Source organism: Grampus griseus (assembly GCF_964374135.1).
Source record: "Grampus griseus genome assembly, chromosome: 5".
Taxonomy (NCBI): domain Eukaryota; kingdom Metazoa; phylum Chordata; class Mammalia; order Artiodactyla; family Delphinidae; genus Grampus; species Grampus griseus.
In genome coordinates, this window is record NC_138998.1 from 75368796 (window position 1) to 75396090 (window position 27295).

The 27295-nt window shown below is 36.6% G+C and overlaps 1 protein-coding gene across 1 annotated transcript in view; it reads right to left on the bottom strand.

Annotated features, from left to right (window-relative positions):
• The window catches only part of SEC22A (SEC22 homolog A, vesicle trafficking protein), an 80564-nt gene that overhangs the window by 20692 nt on the left and 32577 nt on the right, over positions 1 to 27295 (bottom strand). Inside the window, exons 5-6 of the mRNA XM_082655246.1 lie at positions 13500 to 13615; positions 724 to 789 (exon numbers count right to left, since the gene is read on the bottom strand). Of these exons, the coding sequence (XP_082511372.1) occupies positions 724 to 789; positions 13500 to 13615 (182 nt within the window). The remainder of the gene's footprint in view (positions 1 to 723; positions 790 to 13499; positions 13616 to 27295) is intronic.

Consider the following 27295-nt stretch of genomic DNA (forward strand, 5'->3'; position numbering starts at 1 on the left):
ACTCTCAACCACTGCACCACCAGGGACGCCCAGCAAAGACATTCTTGAATCTGGGTAATTGGCATGGTTACCTCTCCCTTCCCTAACACATCTGTGCTTCCTCTGTTCTTAGAAATGGGAGTACGTATCTCCCTATCACTCAGGTACAAAACCTCCTCCCTCCTAAAGTCTGAGATCTATTCTGTCTTTGAGTCCTAGTGAGTCTTCCTTTTCAGCGTCCTTCCTTTTCCTACCCCTACTGCCGTTACCATTAGCTTAGGCTTTCATTACCTTCTGCCTCTCAACTCATTTCCTTGCTTCTAGTCTCTCTGTTCTGACAATCCATCCTACTCATCAGTGCTAAATTAAATATCCTAAAATCCTGCTTTTACCGTTCCCTCTTCAAAGACTTTCCCCAAAGTACAAAATCCTCAACCTGGAGTAAAAGCAGAGCTTTGAAGCTGAATAATAAGTCACCAGAATATCTAGAAGTATAGTCTTTACTGCCATAGGCTGAGGACCTGCCGCCAATGAAGCCCCAGCACAGGAGAGGGCTAACACTGAGTTCACTGGGATCTATGTCCATTCAAAAGGGTCACAAAGCTAACAGAGGCTCAAATTTAAAAAAGGGGCAAAAACTCAGACATTATTTTTATTTATTTAAAGTGCACAAGAAATTTTTAGAATTGATACCTGAAACAAGCAATAATGGGAAAGTGTTTCTTAAAATCGGAGAGAACCTACCTGGTAAAGACAGGCTGCTGTTCCAAGGAAAAACGCAACAATGTAATTAAAATCCTCACCATCACTCTGCAAAAACAAAATAAAAATAACTTTTTTTTTCTGGTGCAAGCCCATTTCCAAAAACAATCCATTGGGATAGGATATGACAACATTTACACACAAATGGTCAAAATTTTCAAAAGTGGCATATAAAAATTCTCAAGAGTCCTGAAATAGAAACATAAAATACATTATAAGAACCAGGGAGTGTGAGGTAGAGGAAGGCTACCAGTCTTCCTCTATGTCTGGGCCTCCCCATCAATTATATCTTATCCAAGAGAAGATGAAAGCCAATGGAAACAAATTTCCATGTAACGTAGAAAGCCTCTCTTCTTGCTACTAAAGAAACCAAATAAAAATGTACAACACCCCAGGGACTTCCCTGGTGGCGCAGTGGTTTAAGAATCCTCCTGCCAGTGCAGGGGACATGGGTTTGATCCCTGGTCCAGGAAGATCCCACATGCTGCGGAGCAACTAAGCCCATGTGCCACAACTACTGAGCCTGCGCTCTAGAGCCTGTGAGCCACAACTATTGAGCCCACGTGCTACAACTACTGAAGCCCACGTGCCTACAGCCCATGCTCCGCAACAAGAGAAGCCACTGCAATGAGAAGCCCATGCACCACAATGAAGAGTAGTCCCCACTCGCCACAGCTAGAGAAAGCCTGCATGCAGCAACGGAGACCCAACACAGACAAAAATAAATAAATTAATTAATTTTTTTAAAAAAGTACAACACCCCAGTGGCCTATAAAGTTAAGCCTGCTTTCTAGGATTACTATTTGGCTCAAATAAATATTGACAAACTTCACCATCTAGTAAGCACATTACTGAAGTGTCCAATAAAGTCTCTGGCATGATTTAAAAAAAAAAAAAAAGACAACCCGAACTGAAAAGCTACTGTCCACTAGAGTGTGCTAAATCCCAATGAGGAAATTCAGTCGTACATGCTATGCTAGAAAAAAAAACACCCAGAGGAAAAACAGAGACAGATTATTCATAGAATATTTCTTTTAAAAGAAAACTAATAGAGACATGTAACAAACCCTTTTTTTCTATTCCTTTCTGATTCCTCTTAAATATCTATATTTATCATTTCTTTCAATGTTTTTATGAAGTAGAACATAAAGCCCAGGCAGGAGCATCAAATTTCTTTCTTCTAGGTAGAAACATTAAATTTGGCCCTTATTTTAGAAAAAAATCTCTTTATACAATAAAAATTTCCAGAAGACATGGGAGTGTCTCTCACGACCATGTCTTCAGGAAATAATATAAAGAGAAAATTGCTTTTCCATTTGCTATTGGACAACAGAAGTGCCTGTAAGGCAGAGGGAGAGGGGCTTATCCTAGTGAGAGGATCTTAAAATAGAAACCATTAATCTGTCTGGGATGGTTAGGCCAGTTCAATCCCAGAGGCAGGGAAGGTCAACACAAAACCCTTCTACTTTAATAATTCTAAGACTTTTAAGTAAGTTCTGCTTGATTGTTTTTTCTTCAGCCATTAAATGATTTTTGATTATAAAAGTTCATGTTCATTGTAGAGAATCTGAAACAGAATGTTACAAAGAAGAAACTCATATAGTCCATAATATTACAACTTTGGGAGAATTACTATTAACCATTTAGGTACTTCCTTCCAATCCTTTCTGTACAAAAATATATGTACGTTAAAAAAATGGAATCATACTTTTACATACTGCTTTCTAGTACTTCACACTATATCATAAACATGTTCTCAAGATACTAAATATTTCTCAACTACTTAATTTGTAATAATTACATAACCTTTAATTGTGGGACTATATAATAATTTAATTACTGTCTTACAACTGAATACTGTATTTTCCTTAAATTTACACTATCACTTTATAACTCTCTTAATTGCCTTTGGAACACTTAAAAGCATGTTTCTGGACAATCAGAGCTGGGTTCAAATCTTTACTTATTAGCTGTATGATCATGGACTATTTATTTAACTTCAATTCCCTTTTTTGAAAATATAAGTAGAGATTCAATGAAATAACATTGGCAAAAATATAGAACAGTAACTGACACACAGTAAGTATTCAAAAACATTCTCTAACTTCTCTTTCCCAGAGGTTACTGTCTGCATCATTCATCAGATAATTAGGATTACCTTTCAATATTGTTTAAATCTCTAATATACTGGCCTTGTCTTCTCAATGAGATCCTAACCTTCCTTCAGGGCAGAAACTAAATCTTACTACTTGCATGAAACTGTGCACATAGTAGGAATTCAACAAATGCATGCCAAATTGAGTTCAGCTTTGAAAAATCTTTATTTCCCCTTGCTAAAGAGAATATCTATAAACATATTTTTCCATTCAATAAATAGTCATTCATTGAACACTTATGGGCCAAGTACTGTGTTACTAGACCAAGGACAGAAAACAAGTCAACACCAACTCAAGAAGCTCAACTCTAAACAGGAAGGCAGATACAAAGAGCAACAATTCCCACCTGAAGTGGTAACTGATGGGATAGGAGTGTGTAGAGGGTACTACGGGAGCCTACTGGAGACACATTTAATTCTACCTGGAGAAAAAAAGGATCAGGGAAGGTTTGGCACAGAAAATAAAGCTTAATTTGCATTTTGAAGGATGGACTAGTAGACAAGGTAGGAAGAGAATTCCAGGCAAAGGGAGTAGCTTGTGCAGTTTCAAGAAGGAAGAGGCTAGGATGACTCCAAGGTTTCCTATTCAGGCAACATTTAAATGATACCATTCACCAAGTTGGGGATATAGGAGGAAAAGTAGGTCTGAGAGCAGAAAAAACTTGAGTTCATTTTGGACAAGGTATTCTGGAGTTGCTAGTGACATATCCAAATAATTATGTTTAGTAGACATTTAAGTCAGCTTCAGGGAACAGTTTAACCTAGAGCTCTAGTTTAGTTGTCATATATTTAAATAGTAGTTAAATGAAATAAAGGACTATGACAACAGAATGCAAAGCTTAATTCTTGATTGGCTGATAGACTGGAGAGAGAAAAAAGTATATATAAAGGACATTCGGGGTCAATTTTGAATTGTGAAATTTGAATATAGATTTTATATTAGCTAATACTGCACTGATCTTCAATGTCTTTGGTGTAAGAATGGTATTGTGATTATGAAGGAGAATGTCCTAGTCCTTAAGACAGACATATTGAATAATTTTGGAATAAAATGTCATAACACCTACAATTTTACTTTCCAATGATTCAGAAAAAAAAGAAAATAAAGAGATAAAAGAAGAAAGAAAGGTAGGTATGTATACAGGTAGATGTTAATTGTATTGTTTTTTAAAAAACTTTCTGTAGGTTTAAATTCTTTCAAAATAAAATGTTGTGTGGTGGGGGAAAACAGGGATACAAATGAAAATAAAAATGCTATGCAGTCACTAAAAAGAATCTCTATATACTGCTATGAAATGATCTACACATTGTCAGGTGGAAAAAGATGCAAATCACTATGAACAGTAAGTATACTGCCATTTATAAAGGAATAATTTTAAAAGAATAATTATATAAGTAAATATAGAAATACATATGTATTAGCATAGGCACATAATCGCTCTAGAAGGATACAGCAGTGGTTGACTCTGGGGAGCAGAAATGGGAAGAGAATTACTTACTGTGAAAATTAAAGGCTTTGAAATTTACCATCTACACATTTTATTGTGTGTATGCGTGACTGTGGATATTTGTGGATATACATGTATTAACTCTTTAAGTTATGAAAATATCCAAAGAGAAGGTATAGTTAGAAGAATATAAAGCCCATGACATGACACAAGCGCTACTATTTAAAGGAGAGGTGGAGGAAGAAAGTTTACCAAATAAACTGAGGAACAAGAAGAGATAGGAAAAAAATACAACAGGAGAAAATTGTTTCACAGAACTGAAGGAATGAGATAATGTCAAGAAGAGTAAAGTAACACATCAAACTATTAATAGTGATCTGTTTCATTTGCTTCTAAGTTTTCTAAAATAAACATTATTTTTGAATTTAAACAATGAGTTATTTTCAAAAGGAAGAACTGAACAGTGTGTGAGATGAGACAGAGAGGAAACATCAAACAAGGCCTCAAGAGTGGCTGCAATATTTGGCAACCAGAAAGACACTGGTGAACTTAATGGTCGATGTTTGAAAGAATTATGAGGGCGGAAAGAGATCACAGTAAACTAAGAGAACAGAGGTAAGGGAACGGGGGCAACAGGCATAGTCTATGCTTTCAAAATATTAGAAGGGAACATGCATCGAGAGGTTTTTTTTAGGGTTTTTTGTTCGTTTTTTAAAGATCAGCAGGCTATAACATATTTATGAGCTGAGAGAACAGAGCCAGTAGAGAGGAAGCAGATGAAAAACAGATGAATAGCTAGAGGTTGAGGAAACATGGGGCAGAGATTTAGAGAATGGACAGAAGTGGGAGTGGGGTGGGTGCAGGGTCGACACGAGAAGGGATAAAGGTGGGGTGGGGAAGGAAGGGCTAAGGTAAGGAGTTCAAATTGTTAAAAATCACATTCACCTTCAGAGGATACTAGATTACCAACATTGCTTGAAAAATAACAAATAAAGGGAAAGAATTTTTTTTTAAGGTGATGATAAAGAGGTAAGCAGAAGCTTCATATAATAGCCATACAAATGTATTAGAATGATACTATTTAAATGTTTGTAATAATTGGGAAAAATTCACTTTTTAATCTTAGGTGAAAAAAAGGACACAAAGTTACATAATGGATATGATATGTATATATATGGTATATATTAATAAAATAAGAAAATTTGGGATTTTTCTTTTCTTCTTTATACATTTTCCCCCAATTCTTTAACAATGAGCATAGAACTCAGGAAAAATACATTTATTTTTTTAGAAGAAAGCAAGCAATGCATCTTAGCATAGATATTACGCTACTAAATAAATCCAAACTTCCAGTGAGCTTTAATAGGTATGAAATTTCTTTAAAAGGTAGTAACAAATCTACTGGAAATAAAGAACTCAAGGAATAAAAGCAAGTTGATTACTTTTAGTTGTAGTATCCATTACAAACAATTTTAGAATCAGAGAGTTAGCACCTTAGTACTGAAGTGGTCCTTGAGCCTATGTAGTCTAAAACTTTCCTCTTGCAGAATAGGAAAATGAGCTCCAAGAAGGTAAAATAACCAATCCAAGGTCACAAAGTTAGTTAACTGGCAGAGGGGATCCAGGTATTCTGACTTCCAGGTCAGCATTTCTACTGCTGTATCAGAATACTCATATTTTTTCCTAATGTACCATGTGTGAATTACTTCTAGGCTGGCATCAGCTTAATTAAGATCATTGCTTCAAGGCTGATCCTTAAAGGAACACAGGAAAAATAAACCCAATGTGATAAAAGCTCATACATTTGTGAGGTGTCAATTCACAATAAACTTATTAACATCTCTAAACTCAGAACAAAGTATGGAAATGAGTGAAAATAATCTAATTTACACATTACTGTGAACACCAAATCAAATTCACCAACTTAATAAAAAAAAACTGTATTCATCCTAAACCTCCTCAGTCTGAACTCAAGATACCAAAGAAAAACTTCAGTACTACACATTTTAATAAATCCCTCCTTATCACCCTAAGAGGCAGTTATTAATCTAGAAGAAACAAACTTGTGCTGAATCTTCAACCAGCGTTATACAGGTATGTTGGTTCATGTGGGTTCTGAAATTTAAACATGCCTCAGGCACCAAGCTACACGTGGCAATCATTTTTAGCATTCAAGAAGAGTATTTAGAATTCACAGCCTTAAGAAAGCAAACTTTAATTTTTTTTTTTTTTTTTTTTTGCAGTACGCAGGCCTCTCACTGCTGCGGCCTCTCCCGTTGCGGAGCACAGGCTCCGGACGCGCAGGCTCAGCGGCCATGGCTCACGGGCCCAGCCGCTTCGTGGCATGTGGGATCTTCCCGGACTGGGGCACGAACCCGCGTCCCCTGCATCGGCAGGTGGACTCTCAACCACTGCTCCACCAGGGAAGCCCCAAGAAAGCAAACTTTAAATTAATATTGATATATTGCTCACACTCAGGAAATACACTACACACTTTCAGCTAAAGTAGAGATTATTCCTAACACAAAGTAAAATGATGAACCAGAGAGAAGGCTAAGAGTATGTCTTAAGTTCAATGTCTTTAGTGAGAATAAAAAGGACCTTTTAATCAGTACAAGTCATGAACAATGATAAAATAGGTGCTAATGCGGGAAAATTAAAAGGGAGAGAACTCAGGCCCCTAATTTTGTGTATATTTTTTTTCAGGTTAATTCAAGCTATAAAGGAGGTACTCACTGAAATTAATCTAGCTTGCACCCCTAATCCTATCCTGCTAAGAGGTCTAAGTTTATCACAGTGCCCTCTGCATTCTGACATTCATCTCCATTTGTTTGCCTATGGTCCATTCCATCTTTTAGGACACGGAATCCAACACTACATAGTACTCCCTCATTATTCTCATAACAAGACAAGGAAACATATCTCCAAGCACCAGTCACTTACCAGAACATTATCTCTATGCAGATGTAAAATCCCCAATAACTGGAACAATGGGATCTCTACTTTTGGTCCAGTGAATTTCCAAAAGCAGTATTTCTCATTTAGGTGAGAGGATCAGAATTTGCTGGAAAATACCTTAAAACTACCTATGAGTGACAAAGTACCTGTGGACTACATTCCCCCAACTTTGCACTCTTGTTTCCTCACTGCTCTCTTAAAGCATCACTGTTTTAGGAATCTCAACTGTTGATGAGTTGATGAGTGTATGTGGGTTATGGCAGAACGAAAAATTAAAACAATGCTAAGAGAACAGAATAACCAGGTGTCCCTAGTTCCCAGATAGCTAAAAATCCCATATGGACCAATTTACAGTTCCCTGGGTCAAGTGAGAAAGCAGTGCTGTTGGGGTGAATTTAGTCTAGGACGACAGTGAAAAAGAAAGAATTCCGTATCAACCATCAGAAAGACACATGTTCAAAGATACAAGCATGCAGAGAGTGCCCAAATTATAAATGATCTACTACTTTTACTATGAAAAAGACCACTCTAACCTCTTCCCCATTCAAAATGTACCCCATGCTGCTTTCACGCCCTACCACCACAGTTTTAAGGAACTATTTAAAACAAACAAACAAAAAAACCCTTGAAGCTTCTACAGAAATTGTAGACTCTAAGACAGAGGCAAGAAGCATGTGTGTATGTGTGTGTGTGTGTGTGTGTGTGTGTGTACGTACGTACGTGTGAATAGACTGCTATCTTTAGAGCAGTTTTAGGTTTACAGTAAATGAAGCAGATAGTACAGAGTTCCCATATAACCATTTTTCCCCTACCCAGTTTCCTCTATCATTAACATCTTGCATTAAGGGGGTACAACCGATGAGCCAATAGTGACATACTATTATTAAAGTCCATGGTTTACATTAGGGCCCACTCTTTGTGTTGTACATTCTATCGGTTGTGACAAATGCATAATGACATAACCACTATTACAGTAACGTACAGAACAGATTCACTGCCCTAAAAATCTCATGCTCCTACTATTTATCCCTTCCTCTCTCCCTCCAAATCTTTTCATTTACTGTCTTTAGAGTTTTGCCTTTTTCAAAATGTCATACAGTTGGAATCATATAGTATATAGTTTTTTCAAACTGGCTTCTTTCATTAAGCAATATGAACTTAAGGTTTAGCCATGTCTTTTTCTGGCTTGATAGCTCACTTCTTTTTATATATTACTGAATAATATTCCATTGTATGGATTGCTGAAGTTTGTTTATCCATTCACTTTTTTTTTTTTAATGATGGATTTATTTGGGTGTATTCTGCTTTTTTTTTTCTTTTGGCCATGCCACACGGCATGCGGGGCCTTAGTTCCCCGACCAGGGATTGAACCCATGCCCCCTACATTGGAAGCACAGAGTCTTAACCACTGGACCATCAGGGAAGTCCCTATCCATTCACCTTTTGAAAGGCATCTTAATTGCATCCAGCTTTTTGAAATTACAAATAAAGCTGATACAAACATTCATGCACAAGTTTTTGTGTGGATGTAAGTTTTCTACTCATTTGGGTATATAATACCTAGAAGCATGACTGCTAGATCATACGATAAGTCTATGTTCAGCTTTGTGTGAAACAGCCAAACTGTCTTCCAAAGTGACTGTACCATTTTGATTTCCCATCAGCAATGAGTGAGAGTTCCTACTGTTCCATTTCCTCATCAGCATTTGGTATTGTTAATTTTTTGGATTTTGCCATTCTAATAGATGTTTAGTGGTGTGTTACTGCTGTTTCAATGTTCATTTTCTTAATGACATATGATGTTGAGCATCTTTGTATATGCTTATTTGCCTCCTGTATATCTACTTTGTTAAGGTGTCTGTTCAGTTCTTTAGCCCATTTTTTAATTGGGTTGTTTGCTTTCTTCAGTTTTAGAGTTCTTTGTATATTTTAGATACAAGCCCTTGTCAGATGTGTTTGGCAAATATTTTAATGCTTTCTTCTAGCTTATGGCTTATCTTTTTCATTCCTTTAAAAATGTCCTTTGCAGTTTTAAAATTGAGTCCAACTTACCAATTTTTTCTCTCATGGATCATGCTTTTGTTATTGATCTAAAAATTCATCACCACACCCATGGTCACCTAGGTTTTCTCCTGTTACCTTCTATAAGTTTTATAGTTTTGTTTTATATTTAGGTCTGTGATCCATTTTGAGTGAACTTTTTTGTCCAAGGTGTAAGATCTGTGTCTAGCTTTTTTTTTTTTTTTGCACGTGGATGTGCAGCTGTCCAGCACCATTCATTGAAAAGAAAATTTTCTCCACTGAATTGCTTTAGTTGCTTTGTCAAAGATCAGTTGATTATATTTGTGTGGGTCTATTTCTAGGCTCTCTATTCTGTTCCATTGACTAAATTATTTGTCTGTCCTTTTGACAGTAGCACACTGTCTTAATTATAGCTTAACAGTAATTCTTGAGATTGGATAGCATCAGTTCTCTTTGTTTTCTTCAGTATTGTGTTGGTTATTCTGGGCCTTCTGCCTTTCCATATAAACTTTAAAATCACTTTGCCAATATCTACAAAATAAATTGCTGGGATTTTGATTGGGATTGTGTTGAATCTACAGATCAAGTTGAGAAGAACCAACATCCTAACAATTTTGAGTCTTCCTATCCATGAACATGGTAGCCCTTCTTTTACTTCTTTTATCAGAGGTTTATGGTTTCCCCATATAGATCTTCTATGTATTTTGCTAGATTTATTCTTAAGTGTCTCATTTGGGGGGGTGCCAATATAAATGGAATTGTAATTTTAATTTCAAATTTCAATTGTTCCTTGCTGATATATAAGAAAGCAATTGACATTTATGCATTAACTTTGGATCCTGTGGCCTTGCTACAATCACTTATTAGTTCTAGGAGTTTGTTGATTCTTTGGGATTTTCTATATAAATAATCATGCCATCTATGAATAAAGGCAGCTGTATTTCCTCCTTCCCAAACTGTATACTTTTTGTTTTCTTTGTCTTATTGCATTCACTAGGTCTTCCAATGTTGAATAGGAGTGATGATAGGGGACATCCTTGTCTTGTTCCCGATCTTAGGAAGACAACATGTACTTTCTCATCATTCATGATGTTAGCTGTAGGGTTTCTGTAGATATTCCTTATCAAGTTAAGGAAGTTCCCCTTTATTCCTAGTTTGCTGTGAGTTTTATCATGATTTTGTCAAATGCTTTTTCTTTTTGTTAATTTATTTTATTTAATTCATTTATTTTGGGCTGCATTGGGTCTTCGTTGCTGCGCGCGGGCCTTCTCCAATTGCAGCGAGCAGGGGCCACTCCTCGCTGCGGTGCGCAGGCCTCTCTCACTGCGGCAGCCTCTCTTGCTGCGGAGCACGGGCTCCAGGAGCGCGGGCCTCAGTAGCTGTAGCATGCGGACTCCAGAGCACAGGCTCAGTAGTTGTGGTGCATGGACTTAGTTGCTCTGCGGCATGTGGAAATCCTCCCAGACCAAGGCCCGAACCCGTGTCCCCTGCATTGGCAGGCGGATACTTAACCACTGCGCCACCAGGGAAGCCCCCCAATGCTTTTTCTGACAAAAAAGCATGATATGACCATATGATTTTTCTTCTTTAGCTGTTGATGTGATAGATTGTATTAACTGATTTTCAAATGTTGAATCAGCCTTGCAAAACTGGAATAAAACCCACTTGGTTGTAGTGTATAATACTTTTAATACATTGTTGGATTCAATGTGCTAATATTTTGTTGAGGGCTTCTGCTTCTATGTTCATGAGAGATACTCGTTTGTAATGTTGTCTTTTTAAAATATAAGTAGGCTGAGAAGTCTTAGAGCTATCAGTCAGTTACACATAAGCAGTAGTTTAATCATATTACTATTCTGAAAACCTCAACTGTGATGATGCAAAGACATTACTGATCAGAGGGAGAACATGAAACACTTAGGAATCAAGGCAGGCATTAGTCGGGGATAACAGCTCAAAAGCCATGAAAAGCTGTAGTTTATACTACTTGCTTAGTTTTTTAAAAAATTTATTTTACTGAAGTATAGTTGATTTACAATGTTGCATTAATTTCTGCTGTACAGCTAAGTGATTCAGATATACATATACATATATTTTAAAAATATTATTTTCCACTATGGTTTATCACAGGATATTGAATATAGTTCCCTGTTCTATACAGTAGGACCTTGTTGTTCATCCGTTCTATACTACTTGCTTAGTTTTGAAGTTGTGAATCAGAGGAAAGAATCAGGAATCCAGGAAGAGGAAGGATAGGATATGAGTGCCTGAAAAAACTGTGAGATATGACAGCCTTGCCTGAATTTTAACTTAAAAATCATACAGACTAAACCCCAGGTTCTGCAACTTATGTACTGTCTTCTAAGTCAGGGATGGTAAAGCTCTCCTTTCCTCTACCCAGGCCTGCTCCCTCCCTTTATTAGTTTGCCAATTTCAAACAACCAGAGAATTATTTTAACAATGAAATTTTAACCTCACAGAACCACCTTCATAATTTTGGAACTCTAAATACTAATTATACCATTATTTATTAAGATATGTCATAAAGGTGACTTTTATTAAAATTAATTTCTTTTAAAAGGAAATTTTCATATCTCTACCATTAATAGAAACTAGTATCCCTTACCAAACACAGACACTATACATTAATATACATTAAATACATAACTCTTAAAATTAAAAATGTTTCTCTCTCTACCACCTAAAGTCATCTATTGTGTAACCAGGTGTAAATGTGTCCTATTCTTAGAGAAATACTCATCAAATCCACCTTTCTCCTTCATTTTATAAGCAATAAAACTGAGGACCAGAAAGTAAGGTGAGCTACTCAAGGTCACCGAGCTAATCAGTAGCTCAGCTGGAGCCAACCCTCTCTCTTGCTCTCTCTTCCACAAACAAAAATCAACTCTTCACACTCCTATGCTACTGTTCTTTCCACTACATCAAGTTAAAAAAAAAAAAAGGCAAGAGAGGATCTTATTTATTAGTATTTTCAGTCAGCAGTCTCCAAATTGCCTTTGTTTCTTTTTGGCAGGTTGTTTAGCTCGAAATTGAAATCCTGCTGGAATAAAGCTAACTGGCTAAGGAACAGAGGCAGGAATGACAAGAGACAATAGCCAGCTGTCCTGTGCCTGAAAGGGAAGAGGGGCTTTACCTGCATGCCCAGGATGTTCGGGAGAGGAATTCGGAAGTCATGAAAAGACCCCCAACCCCCTGCAGGCAAAACTCAGCTGCCTGGAACCTGTGATGTCCTCTGCTATTGGCTTCATATGGCTGAGGACGTTCAGAGGGTACTCAAAATGGCACTCTCTTGAGTATTCCCCCAAACTAACAGCTATTTAAAAACAGAATAGAAGGTGTCTTGATTGGGTTTTTACAAATGATATTCTTGGCTTAATACTGGCCAAAAAAAGAGAACTAATTTACAACATGGGAGTGTCAAAAAAATCTTCAGGGAAAGTGAGTAGAAACACGGAAAGGCTGGCTGAGATGTGCTTAACTTTAAGAAAGGGAGTTTCAAAAGCTTACAAAAAGAATAAGAGAAAAAGTATACTCTGATAGCGTTACTCTCTGGAAAACAAAATAGTTGGCAGTATCTCAAGAAATTAGTCATTTCACAGGCAGCCACCAGTCAAAAAGGAAAAGGAGCAGATAACTAGGTAGGAATACCCAGCGGTAGGACAAAAACCTGCCCATGAATGCCCTCTTCTTTCTTCTACTCCTCTCTGTCCACTCAGATCCTTCTAGGTCCCGCTCACCCCTCCCAGAGTTTCCCTCACCACAGAGCTTTCTTCTTCTATCCTGACTCACACTGACCACTCCTCTTCCAAACTTTCTGTACTTGACATTCGTTTGTGGACTCCTTTGCCTCCCCAATTTAACTCTAGGGTCTGAGACTGCAGGGCCTTTGTCACATGTATCTTGGTGTCCCCAGAATACCTCTAAACAGTACCTCCTGGGAGAGTAGATAATAAATAAATATGTGTTAATTAGGTCAAAGAAGTCAACTAGAAATCAGTGTTTTTAGAGGAAGGGGAAACTAGAGTAGGTATAAAGAATACAAAATCTGAGCATGCATTGTAAGTTGTACTAATACCCAAATCAATTTAAATCAATTGTGTAACAAGTAGAATCAAAAGGCATAGTCACCTGAAATTGCAAAAATAGCACAGTACCTGCAGGAGACTTTCTATGGCATGAAAGCCTCGAATTAAATTCAGAGCTGCGCATAAAAGACTAAGGATAAATGCCACAATCCCTGACAGAGTTGCTGGTTCCAGTCGCTGGTGAGCTGGAAAATAAAAGAAATGATTAGGAATAAACATCAATATCTCACGTCAATACCTACACGTATGTAAAATGAAATTCACTGCTCAATTTAAAGGGGTCAAATACTGATGAATCTTCATAAAATTATTTAATAATGCACCTTAGAAATTAAATATTTTTTAAAATGCAAAATGTCTGACATGACAGCTTAATTCCCCTGAACTCAAATTAACTTCTTTTTCTCTACACTTTTAACAAAGACACCTAATTTGCATTTGGGGTATACAGTGCTAAGGTGTCCTCATATCTGGCAGTAAATCATATAGGAAAAACCCTTATGCCTAAATATGTCTACCATTTACAAGTAGCTGCAAATATCTGCAAAGGTGAGTCTGCTCAGAAATTCACTATAATTCCTACTTTTTCTGAAAATGCTTAGAAAACATTTTTAAGGACAATCATAGCTTGCTTTTAAGCAAAGCTCTTCCTTATTTGGGTTCCAGCTCTATAAATACCACAGGATATATGTGAAAGCTCATCTATAATCACCGATCTGAACTCTACAGTAGAATGGATTCTTATAGTTATGAGGTTCCTGGTCTCTGACGACCACTTGAAAGTAAAAAAGCTAAAACAACAGTTGAAGAAGTTGCAGCACAAGATATTTAGATATACAATAGCTTGCTTCCCTTCATCATCTTGCGGTTAACAGAATTAACTATAGAGTCTAAATGAAAACACAAAACTAAATACATAATCATCTAGACCTCAAAAGGGAGAAAGAGAGGACAGCAGAACTACATTTAGATCATTTTATTTAAATCACTGAAGTGTAAAAGCCCTAACAATGAAGTTAATGAGGTGGAACATTAATATAAGGAAGGGCTTAAATCTTTGCAACTTATATTCAGCCATTACAGCAGAAAAGCTTCCCTAAACAATTCATAAAAACACGAAAACCCACATGTCGCAAAAAAGTATTTATTCCCCAGGTTCAGCAGAAAATCCACCTAATACAGGATGAGTTTTCTTAAATTTCTTCTGTGCCCGAGCTGACTGCTTGGTCTCCTAATCAATTTCCTTGAGATTTTAATATGAAAACAAAAAACTAAATGCCTTTGTAAAGTACTGATACCAAATTTTCTATCACTACAGAAAAAAATCTCGCAATTTGAAAATCTATCCAGCTGGTCTATCAATTAGTCATGTTTTACATCCCTCCCTCCATGCTTCCCCACTCCCTCTGAGTAGTAAGGGGGAACTGGGCTCTAAGTAAAAAAGAGATCCTTAACAAGGGCCTCAAGCATAAAGACACCTGATAACTAAATAGATTATAGAAATAATATTTCTGAAGTATACAAAGCAAGTTTACCTTACAAAAAAAACAAACAATATTCTGTACTGTAATTAAGAACCATAGGTTTTTTTTTTTTTTTTTTTGCTGTACGCAGGCCTCTCACTGTTGTGGCCTCCCCCATTGTGGAGCACAGGCTCCGGACGTGCAGGCTCAGCGGCCATGGCTCACGGGCCCAGCCACTCCGAGGCATGTGGGATCTTCCCGGACCAGGGCACGAACCCGTGTCCCCTGCATCGGCAGGCAGACTCTCAACCACTGCGCCACCAGGGAAGCCCAAGAACCATAGGTTTTTGAAATAAAATTTTTTAATGAGAATTCAGATAGCACTCCATCCTTATCATTCTTTTTAATATAACTTGGAAGTTAACCATAGTTTTAATTTACATTTTCATTACAATTAATGCAGTTATCATGAGTTTTTTTAAGAAACATACTTATTTATAGTATATATATTTGTGTGTATGGTATAATGTCACTTTTATATGTATATAAACACACATACATGCATACATAGAAACAGACAAAAAACTGAACAGATATACATCAAGATGTAAAACACTATTACAATAAAGCTGCAATAAAGTTTCAACCAAAAATTTTTTCATACCAAAAACTGAGATATGAATAACATATAACACTGTGTAGTTTAAGGTGTATGATGTGTTGATTTGATACATTTGTATATTACAATATGACCATCATAGTGTTAGCTAACACCTCTATCATGTCACATAATTACAATTTTTGTTGTTTTTTGTTTTTTAACATCTTTATTAGAGTATAATTGCTTTACAATGGTGTGTCAGTTTCTGCTCTATAACAAAGTGAATCAGTTATACATATACATATGTCCCCGTATCTCTTCCCTCTTGCATCTCCCTCCCTCCCACCCTCCCTATCCCACCTCTCTAGGTGGTCAGAAAGCACCGAGCTGATCTCCCTGTGCTATGCGGCTGCTTCCCACTAGCTATCTATTTTACATTTGAAGAACCATAGCCTTTTGTGGTCAAGTAAGGAACGGCCATTCTTGAACAGAAAAATATTACCATTTTAATGTGTTGATCAATACCTATGGAAGAAATAAATAATACGTCTATACAAATTAAATATTTACTCAGTTGCTAACACTTGCCTCTTGCCCTTGGAGCACTCTCTTTATAATGATAGTATACCATTTATAAATTAATTATTTCAAATGACCAGAAATATTTTTAAAGACATGAAAGCAAATGACAAGCCTCCTTTAACAAGGACAAGGCACACATTATGCTGAAGGATAGGCTGGAGAAGTGCCAAATCACCGTGAGAAAGGAAATTCTCAAGTGGAGATTCCCCCACTCCCACCCTACCCCCTCCCTAAGACCTGTGGGAATGCTTACTAAGAAAAAACTCCATCTGCACAGAATGTGAGGGTGACTTTCTCATTTTAACAAATTGAACGAGATATTTAATCACATTTTAATGTATTATGTTATATGATATTCTTTATTTCATAAAACAGATTTTATATCAGTTGTTATCCACAAATGCTTACTTCACATCTCAATCTGGCACCATGATAGGTACTATTAGGTACAGAGCAGATTTGGAACAGTAAGAAATGAAGAAATAAGAGGCGATGTAGAAAAAAATAATTTTGTTGAATTCAAAACAGTGTCACCTGGTCAGTTTTTGTTTTGTTTTGCTATTATTGTCTTCTGCTACAATGCTTTTTCTTTAATTAGTCTCTTTGAGCCCAATAATTTCATTTTCATGACAAAATTAAAGTTTTGTACCAACAATTAATAGACAGTTTACAAAAATTCCTAAAGAAATAAGAGTAAATCCTTTGGAACAAAAGGGCTATTGGTCATAGCGAATTAATATATTTATTAAGCAAATACTTTTTGTCATGATTCTGTGTAAGATGGTGTGTTTTAGAGGATAAAAGAAATGAATTACACAATCTGCCCTGAAGGCACTTCTAGTCTTTTAAAGGGAAATGGACTGATAAGCACATGAAAGTAATAAGTATTCTAAACTAAAAGAGTTAAAGAATTCTGAAAAGGAAAGATAACTAGGGGAAAGGTGGTGACACAAGAACCAAGGGAGATCTTTAAAGATGGTTAAAATTAAGACAGGTACAAATGGGAAGAACTGCATTCCATGCAGAGAAAAGAATATGAAGAGCCTGGAGATGGAAATGGGAGAAGCAAATAATAACAGCATCAACAAAAACTATTACTGCTACTCCTTCTACTAATCCTTCTAAAAGTGGCTGCTTTCAATGTGCCAGGCACCAACTGCTTTATATACATAATCTCATTTTATCCTTCCAAGAACCCAATGCAGTAGGCAGTATAGTTATCCTAGTTTTTTCAGACAGGAGACTAAGGTTTAGGGAGATTGAGAAATTTGCCCAAATTGGGTAAAGGAACTGGGATTTAAATCTAGGTAGCCTGACTCTAGAACTCATGCTCTTAACCACTTTGCTATGGGGCATTGCTACTGGTTTTGTTTTGCTCAAAAAGATGTTAATAAGAGTAGGAAGAAATAAGGTCAGAAAGGGAGGCTGAAGCAAATTAACAGTCTGAAACACTAGGCTAAAAATTATGGGCAAATTAGACAATGGGGAAACACGGAAGAGCAAGGGATTGACGATTAAAGCTGTGCTTAAAGAATATTAATCTGTTAATGGGTTGTAAAGAGATTAAAAGTAGGGAGAGATAAATAATATTTTTTTAGTGCCTTCTCACTAGGTATACACTGTCCCATTTATCCTTCAAAACAGAGTACTTCACGAGGTTAAGAATGACTAACTTCTCTGTGTCTGAATCTTCTCATCTATAAACTGAGGTTAAACAATTTGCTCTAAGCCAGTCAGCTAGTGAGTGCCATCTTCACAGTTAGCACTTGGGTCTGAAAAGCCCACGCTCTTTCTACAATTCTGTATCAGGAAGTTCATGAGGGAGTCATTGCAAAAGACTTACTGAAATGAGGACCTAAATTAGGATAGTGACAGTAGAAGTCGAGAAGAAGAAAGAGGGGAGAGAGATCACAGAGGCTAAAGCTATTAGGCTTGGCAACTAACTAGATGTGGGAAACAAAAGAGAAAAAATCAAGGAAAATGCCAAGGTTTGAAGTGTGGGTGATTGGAAAGATAAGGGTGCTATTAACAGACCCAGTGGAAGAAACTCAGGTTTGATCGAGTATGGAGATATTTTAAACATATCAAACTTGAAGTGATGGTGAGGCATGTTTAATAAGCAACTGAAGAATGTAAAAGCAGTGAGCTGGAGAAACAGATGAGGTCTGCATATGATGGGACGGGTTCGGATGAGATTACCAATGAAAGAAGTGGGCCAAGGGCAAATCCTTGGTAAACACTACCTTTAAAGGGAGGAAGAGGAGGCAGGGAAGACAGATGTAGAACAACCAGAAAAGGAAAGAGCCACAGAAGCCTAGGAAGGGGAGACCATCAAGAAGAAAGACATGACTTACAAAGCCTGCAGACAGGCCAAAGACAATCTGAACTGAAAAAGAAAAAAAAAAAGATTAGATTTATTGACTAAGAGATGGTTTCGACCCTTCATAAAATAGTTTCAGAAGAGAGGCTGAAGGCAAAATTCAGGCAGCAAAAGGTTAAATAACTGGTGAAGGTAAGAGATAGAAGCAGTAAGTGAACACTTCTGCAGTTACAGGAGAGGAAAACAGGATGATAGCTTGACAGATACAATAGGATTGAAAAAGAGTTATTTTCCCCCTGTAATGGGGTGGAGGAGGGAGATTTTAATACATTTATAGGTGTAACAACAAAATTCAGTGAAGATGAAATAGAAGAATCAAGAGAAAGGAAAAATAATTGGTGAAACAGAGTACCAGAACAGTCATAATGAGGATTCGAAAAGATGGTACCATTCTAACCCTCAAACCTCATCCTAATACGTGTCTATGTTCTGAGTCAAAGATAAAGTTCAGAAGGTGCAGTTATTCAGTGATGCCCAAAATATCTGGAGAAAAAGGTTTTCGAACATTAGAGAGAGATTTCAAGTCAGTTCTATCTAAATGAGCATAATTTATTACTAAATTATGACTACATGAGACTAATTGTATGGTACAAAAACACACTATTCTTTTCACTATGAGGCCCTTTCTTATCATCACCACCTGTCAAAACCTGCATGTCCTTCAAGGCTCCAAGGTCCAGAAGTGTTACTTCCTTTTTATCTCTTTTAGAGCATGTATTGCATTCTACCTTGTATTTTACTTATTGACTTTTATTTGCTTTTCCCATCTTGAAAGCAGATAATGTGCTTATTATCTTTATAAAATGCCCTACAATATTTAGCATAATACTTTGGAGAAAATAAAGCAATAAATACTTGTTAGATTGTGAGGGGTGTGTGTGTGTATGTGTAAGAGAAAGAGATTGGGAAATCTACTTGCCTTGTGGAGTACCAGCCAAATACAGCAGCATTTTCAGGCAACTGACAAACTGTCTAGAAAATTGTATAGATTGAAAAAAGGCTGATTAACCAAGTATTTATCTTAAAAATAGAGGTGTCAAAGAAACTGAGAAAAGGGTATTAAGAAGTTCAGGGTTTCAGGAAGTGTTTTTTTTTTAATTTTAAAGGATATAAAATTTAAAAGAATAACAACATTAAATGTTGGTGAGGATGCAGGGCAATCAAAACTCTCATACATTGCTTGTGGGAATGTAAAATGGCACAACTATTTCAAAAAACTGGCAGTTTCATAAAAAGTTAAACATGCACCTAACCCTTGACCTAGCAATTCCACTCCTAATACTTACTCAAGAGAAATGAAAACATATGTCAACAAAAGATGAATGTTTATAACAGGTTTATTTACAATAACCAAAAACTGGAAACAAGCTAATGTCCAATGTTTATCCACTCTGGATAAACAAATTGCGGTATGTTCACACAGTGACTACTACTCAGCAATAAAGAGCAACAAACTAAAGAGACAAGCAACACATACATATGACGTGTTGAGCAAAAGAAGCGGAACACAAGAATTACATGACATAATCTTGTTTATATCAGGTTCTAGAACAAATAAAACTAATTTAAAGTAAAAAATCTGAACACCGGTTGTCTGGAGTGGGGCAGAGACTGACTGGGAAGGGACACAAAGGAACTTCTGGGGAGATGGAAATGGTCTACATTGTGATAGGGGAGTGTACTAATCATGGTTTTTTACTCTGTATTTTTGGTACTTTGACATCTTGGGGCCTTGCTGACATCAGAGGACTGCCCGTCCCAGCACTATCTAATTCCTAGAGATAGCAAACAACTCGCCTGCAAGAGTGCCTTTCATAAGCAAACCCCTAATCTGGAGCCGATGACACTCTTAACTATCTGCTCTATGGGGTTCTCACACTCAGGGCCACTATTCCCCTGCCCAAATCACAGCACGGTCAGGTATCAGACAAAGAGCCCTATGTCCCACAGCTCGATAAAAGTATTCAAACTAGCCAATCCTAAACTTGCTTACTCTGCCTCTCCAGTTCCTTCCTGGGGAAATCACACTAAAGGCTCTTGCCCACATTTCCCTCCTGCTCCTTTGCCTCCTGACTCTCACTGGCACTTCCCCATGTGGCTGCTGGTGCTGTGCTCCCTTCTCTTGGGATCCATGAGAACTATCTTTTCAACAGCTGTTGCCTCCTAATCTGTTGGCCTTGCCATACTTGAATAACAGTAAAATCTACATTTTGAAACAGTGTGGTTTATACAACTGTATCCATTTGTTGAAACCATATAGCAAATATTTATACATTTCAATATGTGCAAATTTCCCTTAAAAAAGAACTGTGGGAGGTACAAACTACTGGGTGTAAGACAGGCTCAATGATGTATTATACAACATGGGGAATATAGCCAATATTTTGTAATAACTGCAAATGGAAAGTAACCTTTATAAATTGTATAAAAAATTAATTAAAAAAGAAAAAGAGAAAGAACTGTAGAAATTATCAAATGGATAAGTGGGGAGTGAATGGAGGTATAGATAAAACAAGAATGTCAAAATGTTGATATAGTTATTATAGTTAGGTGATGTGTTAGTTATAATATTCTGTTTACTTGATATATGTTTAAATTTTTCTATAATAAAATGTTTTAAAAAGAAAACAAGTAAAAGAGGACATACTATTCAACATATTGACCCCAGCAGAACATCTGTAGACTTCAGAAAATAATAATATGGCAAAAAAAAAAAAAAAATTTATGCCTGACTGCGGAGAGACAGGTCACAAGGTTAGGAAGAGGAAAGAAAAAAAGTCAAGAAATACAAGAAAAAGAAATCAAAAGTAAGATATTGTAACAGAGAAAAAGGTCTGCAAAATAAGGTTTATCAAATACCTATTAACCAGATTCCAAAATAAAGTAAATTTATTTAGGAAAGAAAATTGTAAAACAGGAAAGTATATTTAAACTGGAAGACTACAGAAAATATTATGCAGGCCTGGTCTGAATTAAAAACAAATTTAAAGTTAATATTAAAATAATTTCTAATTGTGAATTACTTTAAAAACTTCTCTTTCTTTAGACTTTTCTCTCTTTCTCTTTCTTAAAACCATAACAAATCCCAGATTCTCCCCATTTTTCAAGTATCTCCTATTTGGTTATCCAAGATACCACTGCAGTCTACAGGTCAGAGTGGAGACTTACGGATGTCAAGTAATACAAGGAGTTTCTAGTAGAGTCTGCCTCCTAGTAGGTCAAGTTGGACCCCTACCCCAAATTAAGGTAATTCTCCTGGATCCTGAGTGTGTATGTTAATGGACATATATTCTTAGCAACTGCCAAGCCTATGGAATTAAAAATATTTGAGAAAGAAAGGCCAATGGAAGTCTTGGAGCTCCCCCAACCCAAATATCATAAAAACATTAATCCCTGGGGTAACTGCAGAGATCAGTGCCACCATCCAAGGCTTGTTTAAAAAGACACATGTATGGTGATTCCTATTATACTCAAAAACTTTTAACTCTCTAGTTTGTCTCCAAAATGGGTGCATCTTAGAGGATGACAACAGATTACTGTAGGTTCCAATTGCACATGCTTTACCAGATGTGGTCTCCATGTGGAACAAATCAATTAATTCCCTGGCACATAGGTACTAATCTTTGAACACTTTTTTTTTTCTCTATCCTAATAAACAGAGAAAATCAGAAGCATTTTACTTTTATTTAGTAGAAATATCAGTACATTTATGATATTGCCACCAGGTTATATCAACTATGTGCCACTGATTAGTCGATCGCAGGGGTTGCCAGACACGAACCATAGGCCAAATCCAGCCTAGCACAAATTTCTGTAAATAAAGTTTTACTGCAACACAGCTCCACCTATTCTTTTCCATACTGTATATGGTTGTTTTCATACTACACCAGCAGAGTTGAGTAGTTGAAAGACAGACCATATGGCCTGTAAAACCTTTACTACCTGGCCTTTTACAGAAAAAGTTTGCTAACTCTTCACTTACAAAGGACCTAACATCTTAACACCTCATAGGACATTATATTAATCTACTTTACTGATGACCTCATGCTGATAGTACCTGAAGAACAGACAGTATATGCCTTAGATTAGATACCTTGGGATGACATGTATATGCCAGAGGGTAAAAAATAATCCAGGGCTTCCCTGGTGGCGCAGTGGTTGAGAGTCCTCCTGCCGATGCAGGGGACATGGGTTCGTGCCCTGGTCTGGGAAGATCCAACATGCCGTGGAGCAGCTAGGCCCGTGACCCATGGCTGCTGAGCCCACGCATCCAGAGCCTGTGCTCCGCAACGGGAGAGGCCACAACAGCGAGAGGCCCGCGTACCACAAAAAAAAAAAAAAAAAAAAAAAAAAAAATCACAAAATTAGAAAAGTCTACAACCTCAGTCAAGTTTCAGGTAGTTAAAGGTCTAGAGTACACTGAAAGTAAAGATCAAGTTGCACCTTTCAACCCATACCACTAAGAAAACATATACTTCTAGAAACATATGCCTTTCTAGATTTCAGTATGATGCTCCAACTTATTTACTAAACGACAATGGTTGAGGAGGGCCCAGAGCAACAGAAGGATCCAGGCTTCAATACAGGACGTCCTGCCACTCAGCGCTTATGATCCATGGATCCAATGGTGCTCAAAATATCTGTGGAAAACAGGGATGATGTTTTGAGCCTGTTGCAAACCTGGAAAGAAGAATCATAAAAGAGGCTCCAGGTATTCTGAAGCAATGACACGGCCCTTAGGCAAAACCTGTTTTCATTTTGAGAACTAATTCTTGGCTTGCTTGTTAGCCATGGCAGAACCTAGTGGCCCTACCACAAAATGTTAGATATATACGATAAAACCCAAAGCAACCACAAAAACAAACAAATGAAATAAGGAGGTAAAGTAAGCCAACAAAGAACAGAAAACAGATCAAAAGTAATCAATACAAAAAGAGGCACAAAGGGGCTTCCCTGGTGGCGCAGTTGTTGAGAGTCCTCCTGCCGATGCAGGGGACACGGGTTCGTGCCCCGGTCTGGGAAGATCCCACATGGCGTGGAGCGGCAGGGCCCATGAGCTATGGCCGCTGAGCCTGTGCGTCTGGAGCCTGTGCTCCGCAACGGGAGAGGCCACAACGGTGAGAGGCCCACGTACCGCAAAAAAAAAAAGAGGCGGGAAAAGAGAAAAGTGATCAAAACCAGGAAGGACAAAAAGAAAACAAATAGCCAAGATGGTGGGTTTCAACCCAACCATATCAATAATCACATTAAATATAAATGATCTAAACACCTAAATAAAAAGGCAGATATTGTCAAATTGGATTTTTTTTTCAAAAGACCCAACTACCTGATACCTAAAAGAAACCTCTTTAAATATAAAGACACAACAGTCTCCCAAGGCAACAGAAGTAAAAGCAAAAATAAACAAATGGGACCTAACCAAACTTACAAGCTTTTGTACAGCAAAGGAAACCATAAACGAAAAAATAGACAACCTATGGACTGGGAGAAAATATTTGCAAATGATGCGACCAACAAAGGCTTAATTTCCAAAATATACAAACAGCTCATACAACTGAATAACAAAAAACACACAACCCAATCAAAAAATGGACAGAAGACCTAAATAGACATTTCTCCAAAGAGACATACAGATGGTCAACAGGCATGTGAAAAGATGCTCAACATCACTAATTATTAGAGAAATGCAAATCAAAACTACAATGACGTACCACCTCACATGGGTCAGGATGGCCATCATTAAAAAGTCTACAAGTAACAAATGCTGGAAAGGGTATGGAGTAAAGGGAACCCTCCTACACTGTTGGTGGGAATGTAAATTGGTGCAGTATGCACCAATGTAAATTGGAGAACAGTATGGAGGTTCCTCAGAAAACTAAAAATAGAGTTGCCATATGATCCAGCAATCCCACTCCTGGGCATATATCCGGACAAAACTATAATTCGAAAAGATACATGCACCCCAACATTCACTGCAGCACTATTTACAATAGCCAAGACATGGAAGCAACTTAAATATCCACTGACAGATGAATGGATAAAGAAGATGTGGTACATAATATATATAATGGAATACTCAGTTATAAAATGAATGAAATAATGCCATTTACAGCAATTACCATACTAAGTGAAGTAAGTCAGAAAGAGAAAGACAAATACTATATGATATCACTTATATGTTGATTCTAAAATATGACACAAATGAACATATCTACGAAACAGAAACAGACCCACAGACATAGAGAACAGACTTGTGGTAGCCAAGGTGGAAGGAGGGTCGGGGAGGGATGGACTGGGAGTTTGGGATTAGTAGATGCAAACTATTATACATAGAATGGATGAACAACAAGGTCCTACTGTATAGCACAGGGAAGTATATTCAACATCCTGTGATAAACCTTAATGGAAAAGAATATGAAAAACAATGTGTGTGTGTGTGTGTGTGTGTGTGTGTGTGTATAAAAAACTCAATCACTTTGCTGTACAGTAGAAATTAACACAACATTGTAAATCAACTATACTTCAATAGAATAAATTATATATATATATATATATATATATATATAAAGCACAAAAATGTTAAAAGAAAGAAGATGGTAAAGACATACCATTCCAACATTAATTTAAAAAAAGAAGATACCATGGCTATATTAATAAAGTAGACTGCAGAGCTAAGAATACTACTAGGTATGAAGAAAGTAATTTCAAAGTGACAAAGGTGTGCATGCACCAAGAGAACAAAACAATACTAAATATTTAACAAGATTTAAAATATACAAAATAAAAACAACAGACCTAAAAGGAGAAAAATATAAATTCACAAATATAGTCAGAAATTTCAACACCCCTTTCTCAATAATTAACAAAGTAGACAGAAAAATCAGATAGTTATAGAAGACTTGAACATCATCAACCAACCTGGTCTAAATGATATTAATCACTGATATGATATTGGGTGATCAGCTACCCAATAACAGTAGAATACACATTCTTTTCAAATGAACGCAGAAAAATGACTAAGATAGACTATACTCTGAGGGAATAAAACAAGTCTCAATAAATGTAAAAGGATTAAAATCATACAAAATTTGGTATCTGGCCACAATGAAACTAAATTTGAAATCAGCTAACAGAAAGACATCTGGAAAATCTCTAAATATTTAAAGCTGTGCAACACATTCCTAATAAATCCATGGATAGCAAAAGAAATCAAAAGGGAAATTAAAAAGCATTCTGCAAGTGAAAATACAATGCATTTAAATGTATGAAATTTAGCTAAAACAATATTTAGAGGGAAATACATACTACTAAATGCCTGTATTAGAAAAGAAAGTTCTGAAATTAGTGACCTCAACTTCTACCTTCATAACCTAGAAAAAGAAAAGCAAATTAAACCCTAAGGAAGCAAAAGACAGGAAATAATAAACATCAGAACATAAATCATGAAACAGAAAACAAAAACAATAAAATGTCAAAGAAAGCAAAAGCTGGTTCTTTAAGAAAATCAATAAAATTTATAAACTCTAGTAAGACTGATGCCAAACTTTATGCCAAAAAATTCAATAACTTAGGTGAAATACACAGAATCCTTAAAAGAAACAAACTACTAAAACTCAATCAAGAAGAAACAGATAACTTGAATAACCCCACATTCACCAAAGAAACTGATTTGTGGTTAAAAACCTCATCACAAAGAAAACCAAAAGCTCGAAAGGCTTCACTTACTAAACACCTAAAGAAGAAGAAATAAAAATTCTACAGAAACGTTTCTCAAATTTTGAAGTAGAGGGAATACCTCCCAATTTATTCTATGAGTCCAGTTTTTTCCTGATAGCAAAACCAGACAAAAAACATCACAAAAGAGGAAAACTACAAACCAATTCCCTCATGAATACAGATACAATATCTTAACAAAATTTCAGCAAATTGGATCTGACGATATATAAACAGGATAACACATCATGACCCACTGGGGTTTATCACAGAACTGCAAGGTTTATTTAACATTTGAAAAGCTAACAATGTAATTTACCACATAAAGACTTTAAAAAGAAAAATCATACAATCATCTCAATAAATGCAGACAAAAAATATGCTGACAAAGCATTTGACAGAATTCAACTTCGGTTCCTGATAAAAACCGAATTCATCAAACTGGGAATATAAGGGAATTTTCTCAACCTGGTAAAAAGGCATCAGTATAAACCCTAAGTTAACATCATATTATATTTAACTCTTTAAGACTGAGCTTTCCCTGGTAACATCAAAATCAGGAACAATGCAAGAATATCCATTCTTGCTACTTCATTCTTTCAGGATATTTTTGTTAGGCACAGAATTCTACATTTGCAGTTATTTTCTTTTATCCTTTAGAAGACATCATTGTCTTCTGGCTTCCATGGTTCCTGAGACCATGTGTGTGTGCACACGTATGCATATGTGTTCCTAACAGTTTGCATTCACAGTCTAGTCTCTTCAGGAGCCTGGTTATTTTTGATTGTTTGCCATTCTATTTTCAAAATCTTGTTGTAGACATAATTTGAAGCTTGTGAGACTATTTCTTACAGGAAATTTATTTGTTTGCTTCTCCCAGGATCTCTGGAACAAAGCACTGTGTAATCAGCTCAATCCAATTTTAGAGACCAATATGATTCAAAACTAAGTTGTAGTCCTGATAAAAGCCTACTTCATATTCCTGTCTACCCATACTCCTAGAGTGCAAACATGCAAAATCGTAACCCAAAGCTGAAGGGTTGCTCATGAGGTTCACCACTTCGGTGGGCTCTGCTCTAATCCCTGTCTCCCAAGTCTTGAGAGGCCATCAGCAGTTCCCTTCAGA